Genomic DNA, 19,145 nt, shown 5'->3' with positions numbered 1-19,145 from the left:
CATGGCATCCACCAGCGCACCCCCCCAATGCCCGGCAGTGCTGTCCCCCACACCCTATGCAGTGTTCGGCTCACAATGCGCCTCCCCCCCCCCCCCCTCTGTGTTCCTGCAGGAGAAGTTAGCACACAATTGGTGGGAAAGAGCCCAGATGGATGGCGGGTTTCTGGACCTCAGGATCGTCACCCCCAACAAGGAACGAGCCCTGGGGGTCGGGTAGGTGGCAGAGGACAGATTGGTCACTGACGTCGAGATCGGCCTACACCGCAGAGATGAGGATCCATCGGCCCCCAACCAGATGACCTGTTACACGTAAGTTGTTCATGCCAGCATGGTGACACTTGACCTCTGGCCCGGAGATGACCCACCAGGGTCATCAAAGGCCACAGTAAACAGCAGGCTTCCGTCACCCCTGATGTGTATCCTGGGAGCACACCTATACATAGGGCTAAGGACATTGAGGATCGCTGATAGGGTATTGGAAGTGGGGGGGGGGGGTGATGGGGGTGGCTCTATCTGAGGCTAGGGATAGGTGGGGTCACTATTGTACTTATGCTCCATTAAAACATGTTACACCTGAGATATGTAAAGGCTCCATCACATTATCCGTCACATACAGCATGGTAGCATTGTGGACAGCACAATTGCTTCACAGCTCCAGGGTCCCAGGTTCGATTCCGGATTGGGTCACTGTCTGGGCGGAGTCTGCAGATCCTCCTCGTGTGTGCGTGGGTTTCCTCCGGGTGCTCCGATTTCCTCCCACAGTCCAAAGATGTGCAGGTTAGGTGCATTGGCCATGATAAATTGCTCTTAGTGTCCAAAATTGCCCTTAGTGTTGGGTGTGGTTACTGGGTTATGGGGATAGGGTGGATGTGCTGACCTTGGGTAGGGTGCTCTTTCCAAGAGCCAGTGCAGACTCAATGGGCCGAATGGCCTCCTTCTGCACTGTAAATTCTATGATTATTCCGCACTCTGGGCCGGCCTGCACCTCCCCTCCCCTAGTTGCTCCACCCTCCCCAGACCCATTCCCCTGGGCTCTCTGCACTACTGGACCAGGACACGCCCCCCCCAAAAGCATATCACGTGCAGGTGATGGGCGTGAGAGCGCACTCAGCAGACAGACAGGAGTCAGACTATGGAATAGACCAGGGCTCAGCTCACAGCGGGTTTTCATCACTCTCCTGCCTTGTACATTGACCCGCTGACAGGGGAAGGGGGGAACTGTTGTGGGGGAAATTGAGTGGGATTGGGAGAGGGGTGCAATGACAGAAATAGCCTCGTTCCATGAGACGCGGACGAGGATGAGGGCCTCCCTGCCGGACCCTCGCCGCCGTCGTCTATCGTCCATCCTCCAGCTGCTCGCATGTGTCCTCTGCAGCCTCGTCCTCCTCCCCTTCCTGGCCCGGCTCCTCTTTGTCCTCCTTATTGGAGATGGCCATCGGCTCTTCCTCCCCCACCTCCAGCACGTCGCCCCACTGCGGTACCAGGCAGTGGAGAGCACAGCAGCGTACCACAAAGCGGACGACCCTCTGGGGTGCGCACTGCAGTGCACCACCAGAGTGGTTCGGACATCGGAACCACATTTTCGGCACTCCGATGCACTGCTCAATAACAGCCCGGGTGGACACATGGGATTCATATATCAGGTCTCTGCATTGGTCACCGGCCTCTGAACTAGCGTCATTAGCCAGGATCTAAGCTGGTATCCCTTATCCCCCAAGAGGCATCCGATTACCTTTGGGTGTCCCTAAAGATGCCAGAGATCTACGAATGTCTCAGGATGTAGCTGTTGTGCGCACTCCCAGGAAAGCGTGCATACAGGTGCATGATTTTGAGGTGGTGGCCTCATATGAGTTGGATGTTCAGAGAGTGGAACCCCTTCCTGTTAAAGAAAGGCACTCCCGGACTCCCGCACGCAAGGCAAGATGCGTGCCATCTATTACCCCTGGACCTGGGGCATCAAGTCGATGGCGGCGTAACCTGCTGCCCGGCCATCTTGATGGGGCTTGTCAAGGTTAAAGTTCATATAATCAACTGCCTGGGAAAACAGGTCACAGTGACTTCATGACTCGTGGGCCCAAAAGAAAATATGCTGGAAAATCTCAGCAGGTCTGGCAGCATCTGTAAGGAGAGAAAAGAGCAAACGTTTCTGGTCCAGATGACTCTTTGTCAAACTACTTGTGGGCTGTTGGTTGGGATATGCCACACAAATCCTCGCTTGAGCTGTGAAATAAACTAGAGAAGGAGATGGGGCTAGAATAGTGACTGGGAGCAGGTATCCTCCTCTTCCACATGGTGCCAAGTCTGGAAGATCATGGCATGGGTGCCACACCATTTCCTTGTTGAGTAGGAGCCTCCTGTGACACATGCTGTCCGACATCAGTTTGAAAGACCTGTGATGCCTGTACACCTTGGGCCGTCGTCAGCCTCCACTTTGGGTCCCTCCCTGGCCTGATGGGTGGCCGGGTCCTCAAACATGGCCCTTAAACATGGGCTGCTGTTTCGAGCCTCTATTGGCGCTTCTGCCACCTTCTCTGGCGTCTGGCTGCCTGGCCTGCCAAAGCCACCGCAAGGGCAGCTTGCGCGGGTCCACAGTATCATCCATCATGTGATATCCATAAAGAGTTGGAGAGGGTGAGGAACAGACAAGCAGCTATGACTTCCATCCCAGACCTGTGGGTCCCCCAGGCTTTCCCCATTCTCATATCGCCTGCCATCCCTCATGGTGCCATCCAACATGCCCTGCACACGCACCCCCGGCTGCAAGGCGAGGTTAACCCCAGTGCTGTGGCCCAGCTCTTGAGTGTTGGAAGGTTGGCTTCTGCCTCTGTGGTGTTGATGCCTCCGGAGTTCAAGCAAAGTGTCCAGGCCTCACAGTCTGATTGGGATGCTAGACAGTTACAACCCCTTGCTTCATGGCACGTGTCCCCACAGGAATCCACGTGGGAGCTGTGAGATGCTCACATTACTAGAATTTCCAATTCATCATTAGCAATAGCCGTCAGCTGTGCAGTCATCGGCCGCCACAGTCAGTCGCCGTAAAAGTGACCTTATATTAATACGAATGGGGTCCGGTTACCGGGGTGTTCGGTGGAACAGACAGGCAGCAGCTGGATTAACCCCCCGCGGGGGGGTTGACATGCCTGGTCCACAGGTACTAGACCAGTCCCTGCCCACCCACCCCCCCCTCCCCAACAGCCTACTGATGGTGGTCCACATCTCCTGACCGAGCCTGTTCCCCCCAGAGGCTCCCCCATGGGCAGTGACCCCTATGCTCCTGGGCTAACTGCCCGATTCTGAAGATGGCTACTCACCTCCTCGAATCCCCACAACAGCCATTCAGCTAGCTTTACATTTTTAAATAGATGTACTAAACGGCGCCCGCATGACCGCTCGCTGGGGAGATGGTTAGATCACGGGTAGCTGCTGGATAGGGGCTCCTTCCTGTTAATGGGATGGAGATTGGCCTTAATTGGTGATTATTGGGTTCTTGCCACACCACTGCGGGATCCGAATCACGCCAACGGGAACTGGCTGATTAGATCAGAAACCAATTGGTGTCCGGCCTGGTTCCCAAGTTCGGCTTCTCCAACTCATTTTCGCACCCAGCTGGTAGATCGTGCTCCTTAATTTTGAAAGCTTGCATGTGTGACTTAACGGCCTTGTTGCGCCCGACTTGGTGATACGATGAGGCCTCTCGCGATATTTGCGACGCTCAGAACACCTCGCAAGACGCCACGATCTGGATCTCATCCTCGGACTCCCCCAAGGCCAGGAACTAACGGCCTCAGCAGGGAGGCCTTGCCCTGGCACCATTTAGCACTTGTCCACATGAACTGGCACCTGGGGGAGTCTGCCAGGCTATTGGAGGCTCTCGGGTGGTTGGGCTCAGGGCAGGATGGTAACCTGGCACTCTCGCTGGCACCTGGGCACCTTGGCACTGCCAATCTGGCACCTTAGCTACCTGGCTACCCTAGCAGTATCATTCTGGCACTGCCTTTGTGCCCCGGTGGCACTGCCAGGCTGACAGGGGCACCGCCATGTGGCCAGACTGACTGTCAATGTGCTGCAAGCACCAAGAAACACCCCGCTACGTGTGCCCAAATGGGACTCTGATTTTTGCATGTTAAATCGCACCCAACATCATGTTAAAATAAAGTCAATTGTAATATTCTCTAGGTTAAAAAGCCACTGAAAGGAGGGATTCAAACTGCCAGGCAGAAAGTCAGTGGAGCATCAGGGCAGTTGGATGACTTTTGCTTCACTGGCCCCTTTAAAATGCATTAACGCAAACAGAGTTTGATGTTTAATTCTAGCTTCAATGGGCTTGAGTTACTTAGATTAGAATTAAGCCAATGCAAGTTGTCTCTTTCAACCCTACTTTAATGCATCAGTTCTCAAGTTATAAATCTTTAAAGTTTGAGAGTTGTTAATGGATAACGGGTTTGAAATGTTAATGCAGCTCTGCAATTCCTAGTGCAGAACAACTAAACGTGGGTTGTGTCTCTGTCCCTATCACTATTGAGGTGGATGCATTGAAATAATCACATAGATGTTTTAAAAAGAGTATATATCTTGGACGGAATTCTGCGTTAGCCGCGCCGAAATCGGGAAAGGCGATTGGGCAGAGAATTGGTTCCGACGCCAATATTTTGCCACCAAATCGCAATTCTTCATCACCTCGACACTGGCATCAATGCGTTCCAGAATGCACGTACAGTAAACACCGTTTGCCTATCAATAGCGGGCCCGACCCGGTATTCTCCGGGGTCTCCGTGATTCTCCGCCTCTCTCTCCCTCGCATTTTAAGTACTACATATTGGGTTCCACTTCAGTTCTCCAGTTGATCTGACCTGCATCTCCCCCAAAACCAAATAACCCAACTCCCATAGACCCAGAGAATCCCTGCAGTGCAGCAGGAGACCATTTGGTCCAGAAAGTCAGCATCGACTCTCCGAAAGAGCACCCCACACAGGCTACTCCCCCGCCCCATCACCTATTGAAGCTTCTCGAGATTTCTACCATGAGGCTCTGCATCTTTGCAAGCAGCCATGGTGTCAGTAACTTTCCAAGTTGAGTCAAATAATTTTTTCCCTCCCCACCTTCATTCACACCCTCCCCACTCCCATAACTACTGATCCTTTCCGGTGTTACATTTAAATTCCCCACCATCACCTTTCAACCTCCCATATTCATTCTGTGTAGGTGAATGTCGAAGTCCCCTAAAATGCTGCCTGTCCCCCGAATCCACATCACCTTCCGCATCGCCTCCAAAAGCCCACCATAGCTGCACATCAGCACAGCCCAACAGTACCTCCTGCAGCCATCAACTGAAGCTTGAAGAGTCAGCTCCTGGGAGAAGTGCTCTGAGGAAACCCATCTCCTGGGAGACACAGCTCCGAGAACACAGCCTAAGGAGTCTTGATGAGATCTGCAGTACAGTGTGGAGTTTGCAAATTCTCCCGTTCTGCGTGGGTTTCCTCCGGGTGCTCCGGTTTCCTCCCACAGTCCAAAGATGTGCAGGTTAGGCGGAATTACCATAATAAATTGCCCCTTAATGTCCAAAGATGTACAGGTTAGGTGGGGTTATGGGGATAGGGTGGGGTAGTGGGCCTAGGCAGGGTTGGAGGGTTGGTGTACATTTGATGGGCCGATGGGTCTTCTACTGCACTGTCGGGATTCTCTGATTCTATGACACCCATCTCCTGGGAGAGGTTACAGTGTGAGAAGATCCACATGGTGGATTTCCAGTCACCCACTGCTGCACGTGGTGTTCCATGGTCCAGTTGCTGGAGGCCTCCATCTTCACTTCGATCTCCATAAGCTGCCCCAGGCCTTCCTTTGCATCTTGGTCCACGTGTGTTCTGGACCAGCATGAAAATTAGCTGGTGGCATGGTTGATTGCACAGACGGGGGACAATTCCAGTTGGGCCTTCAGCTGTATCCCATTAACACGATGCAAAATTATTTAATGCCCCCCATTTAGGGTGTTCCCGCTGTCATTTTATGTTGTGAGAAACCAGCTTTTCACTGCCACATTGTCTCCGCACCCCCCCCCCCCCCCCCACCCCCCGCCCACCACACTGCTGGAAGATGGGAAAATTCCACCCATGTCTGCGAGCACCAATTCTGAATGCTGAGCCTGTCAGCAAATGCACCTGCCTTCTCATTTATTTGTGAGACCTCCATGGCCTTGGCCCTTCCTACAACACAGTGGCAGCCACGTGTACTATCTATAAGATGTACTGCAGAATATCACCAAGACTCCTTAGGCAGCACCTTCCAAAACCTAAAAGCATTACCATCTGGAAGGACAAGGGCAGCAGACACATGGGAACACCACCACCTGGAAGTTCACCTTCAAGTCACTCACCATCTTGATTTGGAAATATATCACTGCTCCTTAACCGTCGCTGGTGAAAATCCTGGAACTCCCTCCCTAACAGCATAGTGAGTTTACCTACACCATATGGACTGTTGCGGTTCAAGAAGGGAACCCACCACAACCTTCTCAAGGACAATTAGGGATGGGCAACAAATGATGGCCTAGCCAGAGACCCCCAAATTCTTTGAATTACTAAATTTTAAAAATCTCTGGCACTTCTACCAGCCTCTCAGCTGAGATATCTGCGTTCCACCAATTTTGGCTTTCATGCATCCTGGTTTTAATCACTCCACCATTGCTGACAGGACTTCAGCTACCTTGGGCCAAAACACTGGAATTCCTTCCCTAAACCCCTCCACCTCGCTTTCTTCCTTTAAGAAACTCTTTGATCAAGTTGTTGGTAATCTGCCCTAACATCTCCTTTTGTGACCCTGCATCATATTTGGTTTGATAACTCTCCTATGAAGTGTTCCTTTATTTAAAGAAACCATAAAGGTGCACTTTGTGGTTGTAATGCAATACACACATTTGCATGCAGAATCATAACTTTCTGATGATCAATTGTGGCATTATTCCTGGTTCTTTTGTTCAGATCCTTTTGTGAACATAAATGACATTTGGACCCATTAGGCTTATTTTAATACACCTTTTTTGGCAAGCTGCCAGAATAGGTTTTAACCTAATAAGCTATTACCTAGGGGCAGACTTAATAGAAGAAAAAAAATCATATTGTGCTCACGCTTAAGAAAAGGTAACTAGAAATGCATTAGAAATTAAATGTTATGTAAGGTTGCAGCTGTTAAATGGATTTGAAGGCAATTTGTAAAATGCCTGACCAAGCGCATCATTCTCATCACAAAAGAAAGGAATGGTGAAATAAAATCTGCAGGAGCAAAGTTGTTGCTTTGGGCCATGAAGATAGCTTTCATCATTTTCATGGAGCTACAAACTACATTACATTGCAATCACCCTTGCCAAAGGAGGTACCTCAAATTGTCACATTGCAAATGTTGCTTCATGCTGTTCCTTTCTGTTCCCCATGCTTATGCCAGTCTTAACTCGCCACTTCAACACCCAATCAACACCTCCAACTTTCTGAATTGCCACATATGGTGCTGACTCCTCATGACTGTTAATTTCAATGATTATTTGACCTCAGGCCGTAACACAAGGTCATCTTCCCAGGCTGAGTTTGTTGGTGTTTGCAGCTGGTAGTGATCACCGGCTGGGTATCTGGTGCTGGCTGCAGGCTGACCTTGGGCGTAGATTTCACATTTAATACACAAAAATGACCGGGTTCAGAATCGAGGCTTGTGGATGGGATGGAGGCATGGTGGTAGGATGCAAAGTGTGCAGCAACAGACTGGACCAGACTTTCCTTGTGGAGCTCCTCCTGATCCTACAAGGGAAAGGTTAATAATTGCCTTGCAGGCCTCCATGCAACCCTGGTCTTACTGAGCAAGGTTAAAAACCCGATAAATTGGTAGTTACAAATGCACTGTATCTGGGGTCCAATGTATGTCCACAGGAGCCCGAGTTACATAAAGTATGAGGTTGAAATTGTCACAGCACAGGAATGAGTAGGAATATAATTCCCACTCTGCTCTGTTTCTGCCGTGCCAGGGGAATCAGAATGTTTTCATTGCTTATCTCCCTGTTTACTTATTCAGTCATTCTTTCACAGAGAAGTCCAAAATGCAGTATGTCAGTGCAACACAGTACCTGTGAAAAGCAACAAGCCAATCTATATGTACAGTCTTTACCTGATACCTCACAGCACTCTGCATCACCCATTCTTACATCTGAACGATAGCACCTCCAACAGTGCAGTATGCCTTCGGACCCGCATTGAAGTGCCAGCTGAGATTATGGAGTGGCATTTGAATCTATGACCTACTGATTGACAGGCAAGAATGATACCACTTGGGCGTAGCTGAAACTTGGGTAGATGGTAAAAGAACTCCAAGCTTTAGCAGACTCCGTGATCATTCCTTTTGCCAGTTTCCATCTCTTTTGATGCATTTACAAGGTCAAAAGAAATGGCCTGGAAAAGGAGACCTACTCCTAGACATTTGCCAACGTTGCTCGTTAACTTCCTTTCTTTGTTTCACCCTGTTAGGAAGTGCGTGGTCCTGGCCTATCCCTTTCATTTGGCCATGGAAGGGAGCACAGATAGGAACCCCGATCCTACTATTCGGTGGCACAGCCATTGACCAGACACCACAAAGCTGGTCTGCCAGTGAGTTGGGCGTGGTTTCTGAAGTTGAGTATATTCATGAGATCAATGGTTCTATCCATTGAACCCCTACTGTGCAGCAGGAGGCCATTCGGCCCAGTGAGTCTGCACTGGCCCTCCAAAAGAGTACCTAGGCCCACTCCCCACCCTTTCCCCGTAATCCCATGACCCCGTGTAACCTACACATCTTTGGACACTGAGGGGCAATTTTTTAGCATGGCCAATCCACCTAACCTGCACATCTTCGAACTGCGGGAGGAAACCGGAGCACCCAGAGGAAACCCACGCAGACATGGTGAGAAAGTGCAAATACCACACAGACGGTCACCCAAGGTTGGAATTGAACTGGGTCCCTGGTGCTGTGAGGCAGCAGTGCTAACCACTGTTTTGATGGAACTTTCCCTCTGATTTTCACAGCTCGCTTTGCAATTTGAACCTGCGTTAACATCCTTATTACAGCATTAATACATTATTCAGGAGACTTAATATTTACCTTACACCTGCGGAAGTGGTAGACCACTAGCATAGCAATGAAATCCAACAGCATGCAGAAAGCTTGGAATGCGAATATGGCAATGCGCAGGTGCTTGTCCTCCTCTGCATGACAGGGGCTGTCATCTTGGCATGAGCTGCATCCATTCCTGCAGGGAAGGCACTCATATACACTTCCATGTTGGCCCTGGCCAATGGCGTGCTGCTTAATCTTCCCTGCAAAATACCACAGTATAAACATTTAGGTTTTTATGAGCAGAGTTATGATTAGATTTATCAGACAATTCCAAGTGTGGATTGCTTTATATCTAATTTCAATGATAATTCAATCCATATTAAGCTTAAATATTTCCAGAATAATTTTAATCTTGTGCTAAATGGATAGATGGGTAACATGCCTCTGATGCATGCTTTAGATATTTACAGAGAAACATAGAACATAGAACATACAATGCAGAAGGAGGCCATTTGGCCCATTGAGTCTACACCGACCTACTTCAGCCCTCACTTCCACCCTATCCCCGCAACCCAATAACCCCTTCTAACCGTTTTTTGCTCACTAAGGGCAATTCATCATGGCCAATCCACCTAACCTGCACATCTTTGGACTGGAGCACCCGGAGGAAGCCCATGCAGACATGGGGAGAACATGCAGACTCCGCACGGACAATGACCCAGTGGGGAATCGAACCTGGGACCCTGGTGCTGTGAAGCCACAGTGCTATCCACTTGTGCTGCCCACGAACCAAATCTAATATGATGAGTGGCACACATTTTTCACAGAATGAGTGCACTTATGCTGCCCGACATATTGGATCCCCAGGTGCCTGTAAAATAAGCACAGTGCAATCAAATTTCTAAAGCAGGCTAATTTGCCTGATTCACTCATGGCATGTGGGCATCGCTGGCTAGGCCAGCATTTATTGCCCTTCCCTAATTGCCCTTGCTAAGGTTCTTCTTGAACTGCTGCAGACCATGTATGTCGGTACATCCACAGTACTGTTAAGAAGGGAGCTATTAAGAGGATAAAATAAATAGGAACAAATGCTACTTGTCAAATGGGAAAAGGACCAAAAATAATGGGTGTGATTCTCCGTCCTAGGACGCCCGGAATGTGTTCTCCGATGGGGCGGAGAATCGGTATTGGGTGAAAATTGGAAATTGATGACCCAGGCACCGATCCGAACGCGATGCTCCAACCTCCCGACTGGTGGCCTGCACCAGGTCCATGGGTCTTAATCACCCATTTGCATCTATTTAGAAAGTCCAGTTTGTAAACATTGACCACATCAAAGAAATGTAAGTGCATTCCAATCACTCAAGCATGTGATTTTATTGCACTTACCTCTAATCGATGTGGTCAATGTTCCCAAACATTGGGGTTTCACCTCTTCGGCCCTTGAACAGTGAAGGGATCTGAATGGATCAAAGCTGCAGATGGCTTGCACAAGCTGTCAATCATAGACCACTACTGGAAAGCTCTGAATGGCTAGCAGCTAATGGCTATGAGGGACCCAGAGGCAGGCACAGCTGCTCTCCTTTGAGGAATGGACACATGGAGCTGGAAGGTACGTATTACAGCTACAATGCTTCCTACCTTCCCACTGCCCCAGTCTGGACTGCTCCCTAGCTTCCAGACAGGGCTCCTTTTTCTGCGGGGTTAGGGACTGTGTGCGGGGTCGTTTGTGGAGGGAGATTCTTTTGGCAGAAAGTGCTTGTGGGAGAGTCCCCTTCCTACTGGGTCGAGGGGAGGGTCCCCCATCACAGGGGTCCCTGTAGAGGTCTACCTATTACAGGGTTCCTGGGGGAGGGCTACTGAAGGGGTCCCAGTGGAGGATCCCCATATTACAGGATACCCTGTGTGGTCTCTATTCTAGGGGTCCCTGTGGGATCCCTCTATTATATGGGTCCCTGGGGAGAAGGAGTGGGTCATCCCCGTACTTGGGGGTGGGGGGACTGCTGTGCGGGGGTGAGGGGGGGGGAGACAAATTTGCAACGGGAATGGGGGTCCCGGACGATTTGGAGTGGGGGTGTGGCCGGTCGTGGGATCTCGCTCAAGATGGCGGCCCGATAGCGGGATTCCCTGGGAATTCCTCGTATTCCATGCCAATTTGCATGGCGTGGAATACTGAATTGCATCCTGCTTTATGGCCCCAAGGGGATCATAAACCTGGTGCAATTCAGGAGGACAAAAGTTTACCAGGCGGAGAATCCAGTCCAATGTGTTTAGAGCTGGATGGTTTCTTCTGATGTGGTGACTTGAAAATTTGCAACCTCGGACAATTGTTTGATAGACTATGATATGGAATGTTTAATAGCTTAGAGGTGTTAACACATAAAATCAACACCATCATAAGAGAAATTATATCACCAACAGACGTAAATGAGCAAAAGAATTTAGGTTTTTCTCATGATTAATTTTGGATCTATGTTTATCATTACTTGATTGCGTCATTATATGTGAGAGAGGTGGGTAGTCAAAGACAAGGATCCAACTCAGATAAGGAAGGTACATGATACCAAGGGATAACAATGCACCTGATGTTGACAGTTGCTGTACACGGTTTTAGGTTGTTAATAAGTTGTAAAGGCTCAGAGCCATGTCTAGATAATTGTCTCATTCATTCACACATTGGTACCTTTGCAAAAACAAAATGTCAAGGCAAAAGTGCCAATTAGTTTTACATGATGTGCCACAATGCTAGCTCTGACATGGATCACTGCTGACAGTTCGTTGTTGTCGAAACAGAATTCTCCCAATACCAGGCTGAGTTTTATACTTTTGCTTTTACCCGAATGTTTATGACATCAACCCGCATCAAGAACTGATGAAAGAGGAGAAAATACTGTCATTTTTATCACATTCTTCAGCTGAGGAAAGTATCAATTATTTTGATACATGGGGATATTTGGATTTATTAGTTTCAAGTGAGCTCGTGTAAATTGATTTCCAAGCTAGCCGAGTCAATCAATACAACGCTTGTGGCATTAACCAGACACGGTAAGATAACTTGCAATTTACTTTTGAGGCTTATGCCATCCCACTGCATATGACAATGTCCTCAAATATGTGTCAAAAATAGTTGTGTCACATGGGTGTGCTTCATGGTGCATCAAGTATCAAAGCTGCATTAGTCTGATGGACAGAGTTGAGAAACGATTACAGTGGGGCAGACACATCATCTGCAATATAACCACATCCCCAGTGACTAGCATTTTGGCATAATCACTGGCTGATTCCAGGGCTTCTTGGAATCAAATCGGTTTGCTAAATTCTCTAACCTGATGACATCACCACTTAACCAACACATTTCCTGAGAATTAAAAATTCCGTTTTATATTCTGGATATGATGGAAAAAACATTTCAAGAGTAATGCTGGTGATCAAATGAAAGAAAAATTAACAAAAGTAAACACATAGGCCGGGATTCTCTGCAGGGTCGGAGAATCCCTGGGTGGAAGCGCGAATGCCTTCCCGAGGCCGGCTGCCCTATTCTCCGGCCCCGTTTTTCAGGCGGCTGCGGGATTCCCGCCATGCTGATCGGGGGCCGTTGACAGTGGCCCCCCAGCGATTTTCCGGGCCACAATGGGCCGAGCTGTCATCCAGTTTTGGTCAGTCCCACCGGTGTGAATAACTTACCTCACGCACAGCGGGACCTGGCAGGTACGTGTGCGGGGGCCCCGGCCCCAGATCGGGGCCTAACAATCTGCGAGTGGACTTGTTCTGTGGGGGGATTTCTTTCCTCCCTGCCGGGCTGTAGGGCTCCCCCATATTGCCTGGGGGCTGGCATGGAGAAGAGAACCCCCGCGCATGTGCGGAAATATGCTGGCCGGTCTGCACATGCGCGGAAATACGCCAGCTGTTCCGCACATGCGGGAACTCGCGCTGGCCCTTCGGCGCCAGTTGGAGGGGCACCAACCCCTCTACTGTCCACCTAGATCCTGAAAATTTGGAGAATTCCTCACTTTCGGAGGTTGTTGACACCGGAGTGGTTGGCGCCGGTTTTCCCGCCAGCTTGGGGACTTAGTCCCCAGAAGGGAGAATCCCACCTATAGCAGATGGTAATCCCAGGCTAAAATACTTATTGTACTGTAGCCATCAGAATTTTTTTTCAGCTGCCAAATATTTTAATCTAAATCAATACTTTCAATGGTAGACTGAATAGGAACACTAAAGGCTGTAGATTTAGGTTACACTTACACTTGAGGAAACATCCTTTCCACATCCACTTTATCAAGACCATTCAGGATGTTACATGCTTCAATCAAGTCACTGCTCACTATTCTAATCTCCAGTGGAAACATGCCAAATCTGTCCAAACATTCTTCATAAGCCTCCTCCTGAGGTCCCCAGCATCACAGATTCCAATCTTCTGCCATTCCCACTTCACTCCAAATGATATCAAGAAATGGCGGAAGGTGCTGGGTACTGAAAAGGCTATGGGCCCTGACAACATTTTGGTAAACTGAAATCTTGTGTTCCACAATCTGTCGCACCTCTCAGCCAGCTACAACAACACAGGCATCTACCCGACAATGTGGGAAATTGCTCAGGCAGCATGGTAGCACAAGTGGATAGCACTGTGGCTTCACAGCGCCAGGGTTCCAGGTTCGATTCCCGGCTGGGTCACTGTCTGTGCGGAGTCTGCACGTTCTCCCCGTGTCTGCGTGGGTTTCCTCCGGGTGCCCCGGTTTCCTCCCACAGTCCAAAGACGTGCAGGTTAGGTGGATTGGCCGTGATAAATTGCCCTTAGTGACCAATAAGTTTAGGAAGGATTTTTGAGTTACGGGGATAGGGTGGAAGTGAGGGCTGAAGTGGGTCGGTGCAGACTTGATGGGCCGAATGGCCTCCTTCTGCACTGTATGTTCTATGTTCTAGGTACAGCCTGTCCAGGAAAAACTGGACAAAAAGAACCCAGATAATTATCACTCCATCAGTCTGCTCCCAATCATCTGTGTTAGTAAAATGAATGATTATAACTTTTATTTTGGTAATATTTCTGTCATGTACTCGCAAACAGGTTGTTGGGGTGTGAATGGTGTAATTGGGTAAAACGACAGACTGCAAGGATCTAACCATCAGTATGAAGTGATTTTGATATGCCAATGAACCAAGGGTAACTTCAATAAGAATTTATAGAAGGAAATAAAATAAGTCATTTTGAAATGGGTTGTTTTAGTTCAAAAGTGAACAAATACAAGTTGTAAAATTTTCAGTTAGAGAGACAAAGATAGGGCAAGTTTACTTTTGAAAACATAGGAGCTATAAAGTAAAGAAAGGAGTTTGATCAGTCCTGGTAAAAGGGAACCTCTGAGAGACTGTGTGAAACAATAGTAGAGAGATCAAAGGGAAAGGAATGTATTTAAGAAAACTCTGAAGCCTGTGTAGAGGAGGTGCTGTTTAGATCTCCCAGAAGACAGCATGGTAGCTAGTCAGATCACCAAGATAACATATTAGACAAGGCCAGACCTAGAGAAGCAGTTTTTGTCAGCATCAGTGGACACCCCAAGAACAACAGGACATTGTGTGGTAAAGTTATTGGAATTCTATAGGTTTAAAAATCTACAAGGACTATTGCAATCAGAAAAGGCAAGGTTAGTTCGGAGTATAGTCTTTTGGAACTGGCTTAAAGTACTTTTAACTGTATGAAGCCATTCTTGGTTTAACTGTACTTTAAAAAAATACTTGTTCTTTTAATAAACTTTAGTTCAGTTGGCTGGGCAGCTGGTCTGCGGCACAGAGCGAGGCCAACAGCGTGGTTTCAATTCCCAAACTGGCTGAGGTTATTAATGAAGCCCCACCTTCTCAACCTTGCTCCTCACCTGAGGTGTGGTGATCCTCAGGTTAAATCACCACCAGTCAGCTCTTCCACTCAAAGGGGAAAGCAGCCTATGGTCCGTTCCCTCCCCCCCCCCCCCCCCCGCCCCCCCCTCCCGCCACAGGACAAGGCTGCGCACAACCGGCGGGAGCGGGAGAAGACCGAAGGGGACCACCAGATCTGCGTGCCCTCACTGTGTCCGAGCAGAAGGCACTAGACATTGTCGGCGGGCTGGAGGAGAGGGAGGTCGCTGACGCAGAGGTCGGCGGCATGACACAATCTGAGAACCACTGCCTGGTTGCGGGTCCTCACGACAAATGTGTGCCCACCCCCAGACTCCAACCCCCCCTAACACCAACCCACCTCACCCCACACCCCCCTCATCCCACACCCCCCTGACCACCTCACGCTTCACCCCCATCTGGCTGTCTAACCAAACATGCTGTCTTGTGTCTTACAGGATCAGCCAGGGATGGTCCCAACTCATCTGGGGCCTCCCGCACCCAGCGAGTGCCAGGGCTGGTGCTCCTCAGAAATCCGAGCACTGACGGGGAGAGTAGCCGGAACATCAGCCCTCTGCCCGAGTCGACCCAGGACACCACGACCTAGGACACCATGACCCAGGAGACCCCGGAGTTTGGGTCGGTGGAGGACACTGACTTTCCGTCACAGCTGTCTCCAGCACCCTCCACAATCTCAAAGTTTATTACCTCGGTTGGGCAAGAGGCTTCTGGGACACTCACTGGTGCGCACCATACAGTCGTTCCGGTACAGCAGGTGGAGGTAGGAGCAGCCGAGGGGCCGAACGGTCGGAGGGCACGCTGGCCCCAGAAACCAGCTTCGACCCAGATGGGTCTTGGCTTCTGAGATATCCTGCCCTACCCATAGTGCAGGTCCAGGCAGAGACCCAGGCACTAGAGGAGGAGTTGACGGCCGGTTTCCAGCACCTGCAGATGCAGGTAGAGGAGTCCATCCACCTGCAGGAGCAGGGAGTGGTGCTGGTCATAGGTGCCACCCTGGCCGAAAATGCACGATGGCGTCCGCGGTGGAGGCAATGGGGGTGGCGGTGTCGGACATGGGTCAGAATGTGCAAGGCCTAGTGTCATGGGAATGTCACTTCAAGAAATGTTTGTCTGCTCAAGTGGCTGCAGTGATGTCAGAGTGTGGATAGAGCTGAGTTCTGGTTCTGCTTTTTAGTTTTGCTTTGAGGAAAAGCTTGGGTGTATCTGTGTTTTTTGGTTTTGTTTTAGTGTTGGAGCTGAAGCCAGCCAAAAGGTGTATTTTCAATCTCTCTGCCATCTAAAGACTATCTCGAGATCATTTGGTGAATTTAGAGTGATAACTGCTCTCAGTAGAGAATTTAAACCTGATGAGCTTCTTTTAAAAGGTTTTTTTGTCTAATGGATGTTAAAAGGAAACTTTAAGGATTACTTAGAGAGTGTTGTATTCTTTTGGGGTTGTATTTGAATTGATTGTTGCTAAGATGTACACTGTATGTTTTAAAGAGGTTAACTGAGCTCATAGAATAAACATTGTTTTGCTTTAAAAATTACTTTAAATTTCTGCTGCACCACACCTGCAGAATGGGCCATGTGCTCACTATACCACAATATAGTAAAAGTTGTGGGTCAGGTGAACTCCGTGATACACTTTGGGGTTCTCTAAACCCTGGCCCATAACAAATTGGGGGCTCGAGGGGATAAAAATCTATCTATTGGATTGGCTTAGTGAATTTAAAGACAATGAGGGGTGAGCATATTGTGGTTGCTTTTCAGATGTGGTATTTTAATTTCAGTAGGAAGTGTGTTGTGGACAATGGCTCTTTCAGAGGCTCTAAAGTTTTTGGCGATGGAGACGGTCACACACAGTACCTTACGGACAGAGACTAAAAACAGGCTGTTAGAGTTGGCAAAAACATTGCAGTTAATATTACCTGACAAAATGTGAAAAGATTACGTAATTATGGCGGTGGCTAAGCATTGAAAATTGCCTGAGATACAGTTTGACTCATTGGAAATGGCAAAAATTCAGTTACAAATTAAACAAATGGAACATGAGAAAGAATTAAAGCAGCTTGAATACGAAAGAGAGAGAGAGTAAAAAGAAAGAGATAGAGAGGAAAAAGAAAAAGTGAGAGAAGAAAGGAAAACAGAAAGAATAGCCCGAGAAAAACAAAAAGAAAGAGAAAGGGAGATACAGATCAGGGAAAAAGATAAAGAGAGAGAGTTTGAACTTCAGAAAAAGGCCATGCAACATGACAGTCAGTTAAAATTGGCGGACATGAAGGGAAACGTAGAGTTGGAGAATAGTGATGAGGAGAGCAAGAAAGAGCGTCATAGTCAAAGGCTTGATGGGGATCTATTTAAATATGTCCATGCAGTGCCAATGTTTGATGAGAAAGAGGTAGAAGCCTTTTTCATTTCATTTGAGAAGATAGCTAAACAAATGAAATGGCCACAGGACATGTGGCTATTACTGATTCAAATAAAGCTGCTAGGTAGGGCTAGTGAAGTATTTGCATCACTACCAGAGGAGGTATCTGGGACGTATGAGGAGGTGAAAAAATCTCTTTAATGCCTGAAGCCAACAGACAAAGGTTTAGAAATTTAAGGAAAGAATTTGGTGAAACATACATGGAGTTTGAAAGGCTCAAATAGAGTAATTTTGATCGGTGGATGAGGCCTTTAAAAATTTGAAGCTCTCAGAGAAATTATACTTTTGGAGGACTTTAAAAATTCGATTCCTGATGTAGTGAGAACTCATGTGGAAGAGCAGAGGGTTCAAACTGCGAGGTTAGCAGCAGAAATGGCAGATGATTATGAATTAGTTCATAAATCAAAGCTTGGTTTTGAATATCAGTTTCAGCCTGTGAGGGATAGAAACTGGGAACATGAGAAATACTCAAGTGGTAGACACAATGGTGATCTGATGGGAGGTAATAAGGAGAATGTACCTCAGATTAAAAAGGAAATCCAGGAGGGTGGAAAAGAAATGAAAAGTTTCAAATGTTTTCACTATAATAAACAAGGCCATGTAAAGTCAGTGTTGGTGGTGGAAGAAAAGCACTGGGAAGGTTGATATGGTAAAACAGGATAAGACAGTGGGGTTTGTTAAAGTGAAAAAGGAAATCCCAAGTGAAGCGAAGGTGGTGCAAAAGATTGCACAGCCTGATCAAGAGGTGATTGATAAGAAGGTGCCAGGGGCTGTTTAGCACAGGGCTAAATCGCTGGCTTTGAAAGCAGACCAAGCAGGCCAGCAGCACGGTTCAATTCCCGTAACAGCCTCCCCGAACAGGCGCCGGAATGTGGCGACTAGGGGCTTTTCACAGTAACTTCATATGAAGCCTACTCGTGACAATAAGTGATTTTCATTTCATTTTCATTTCATTTCATCTCTTTAAAGAATTTACTTGTGTGGGTAAAGTTTACTCACGTATATCAGGAGGAGCAGGTAAAGAAGTCACAATTTTAAGTGATATGGGAGCTAGTCAATCTTTAATGGTAAGAGATGAGGAGTTATGTAGTTTGGGAGGAATATTGCCAGAAAAGGTGATAATATGTGGAATTCAGGGTGAGACGAGCAGTGTTCAATTATGTAAGGGAAGGTTGGAAAGTCCAGTGAAGAGTGGTGAAGTGGTAGTAGGAGTAATAGAGAAACTACCTTGTCCAGGAATACAGTTTATCTTGGGCAATGATATAGCTGGATCACAGGTAGGAGTGATGTCTCTGGTGGTGGATAAGCCAGTGGAAAATCTGACAACTGAAGTGTTGAAGGACGAATATCCTGGGATTTTTCCGGATTGTGTAGTAACAAGGTCGCAAAGTCACAGGTTAAGAGAAGAGGAGAAATCAAAGAGGGACGATGAAGTTGAAGTGCAATTATCAGAAATTATTTTTGATCAGGTGGTTGAAAAAGAACAAGAACAATTGGAGGATGAGGCGGATATTTTCAGTTCAGGAAAATTGGCAGAGTTACAACGGAAAGATGTAGAAATACACCAGATGTATCAGAAAGCATACACGGAAGAGGAAGACTGTATACCGGAGTGTTATTACCATAAAAGTGATGCTTTGATGAGAAAATTGAGAAATTTACATATGCAGGTGGATGAAAAGTGGTTAGAGGTTCATCATGTAGTATTGCCGGGAGGGTATAGAAAGGAGGTGTTGCGAGTTGCACATGAGGTACCAGTGGGAGGTAATTTGGTGGTAAGGAA

The 19,145-nt window shown here is 48.0% G+C and overlaps 1 protein-coding gene across 1 annotated transcript in view; it reads right to left on the bottom strand.

Moving 5' to 3' along the window:
• gpr158a (G protein-coupled receptor 158a) overlaps positions 1 to 19,145 on the bottom strand; it is an 827,720-nt gene that overhangs the window by 304,422 nt on the left and 504,153 nt on the right. Inside the window, exon 4 of the mRNA XM_038798141.1 lies at positions 9,112 to 9,326. Within this exon, the coding sequence (XP_038654069.1) occupies positions 9,112 to 9,326 (215 nt within the window). The remainder of the gene's footprint in view (positions 1 to 9,111; positions 9,327 to 19,145) is intronic.

This window comes from Scyliorhinus canicula, chromosome 5, assembly GCF_902713615.1.
Source record: "Scyliorhinus canicula chromosome 5, sScyCan1.1, whole genome shotgun sequence".
Lineage (NCBI taxonomy): Eukaryota > Metazoa > Chordata > Chondrichthyes > Carcharhiniformes > Scyliorhinidae > Scyliorhinus > Scyliorhinus canicula.
The sequence above is the reverse complement of the archived record's forward strand: the minus strand, read 5'-3'. Positions and strand labels throughout refer to the sequence as shown.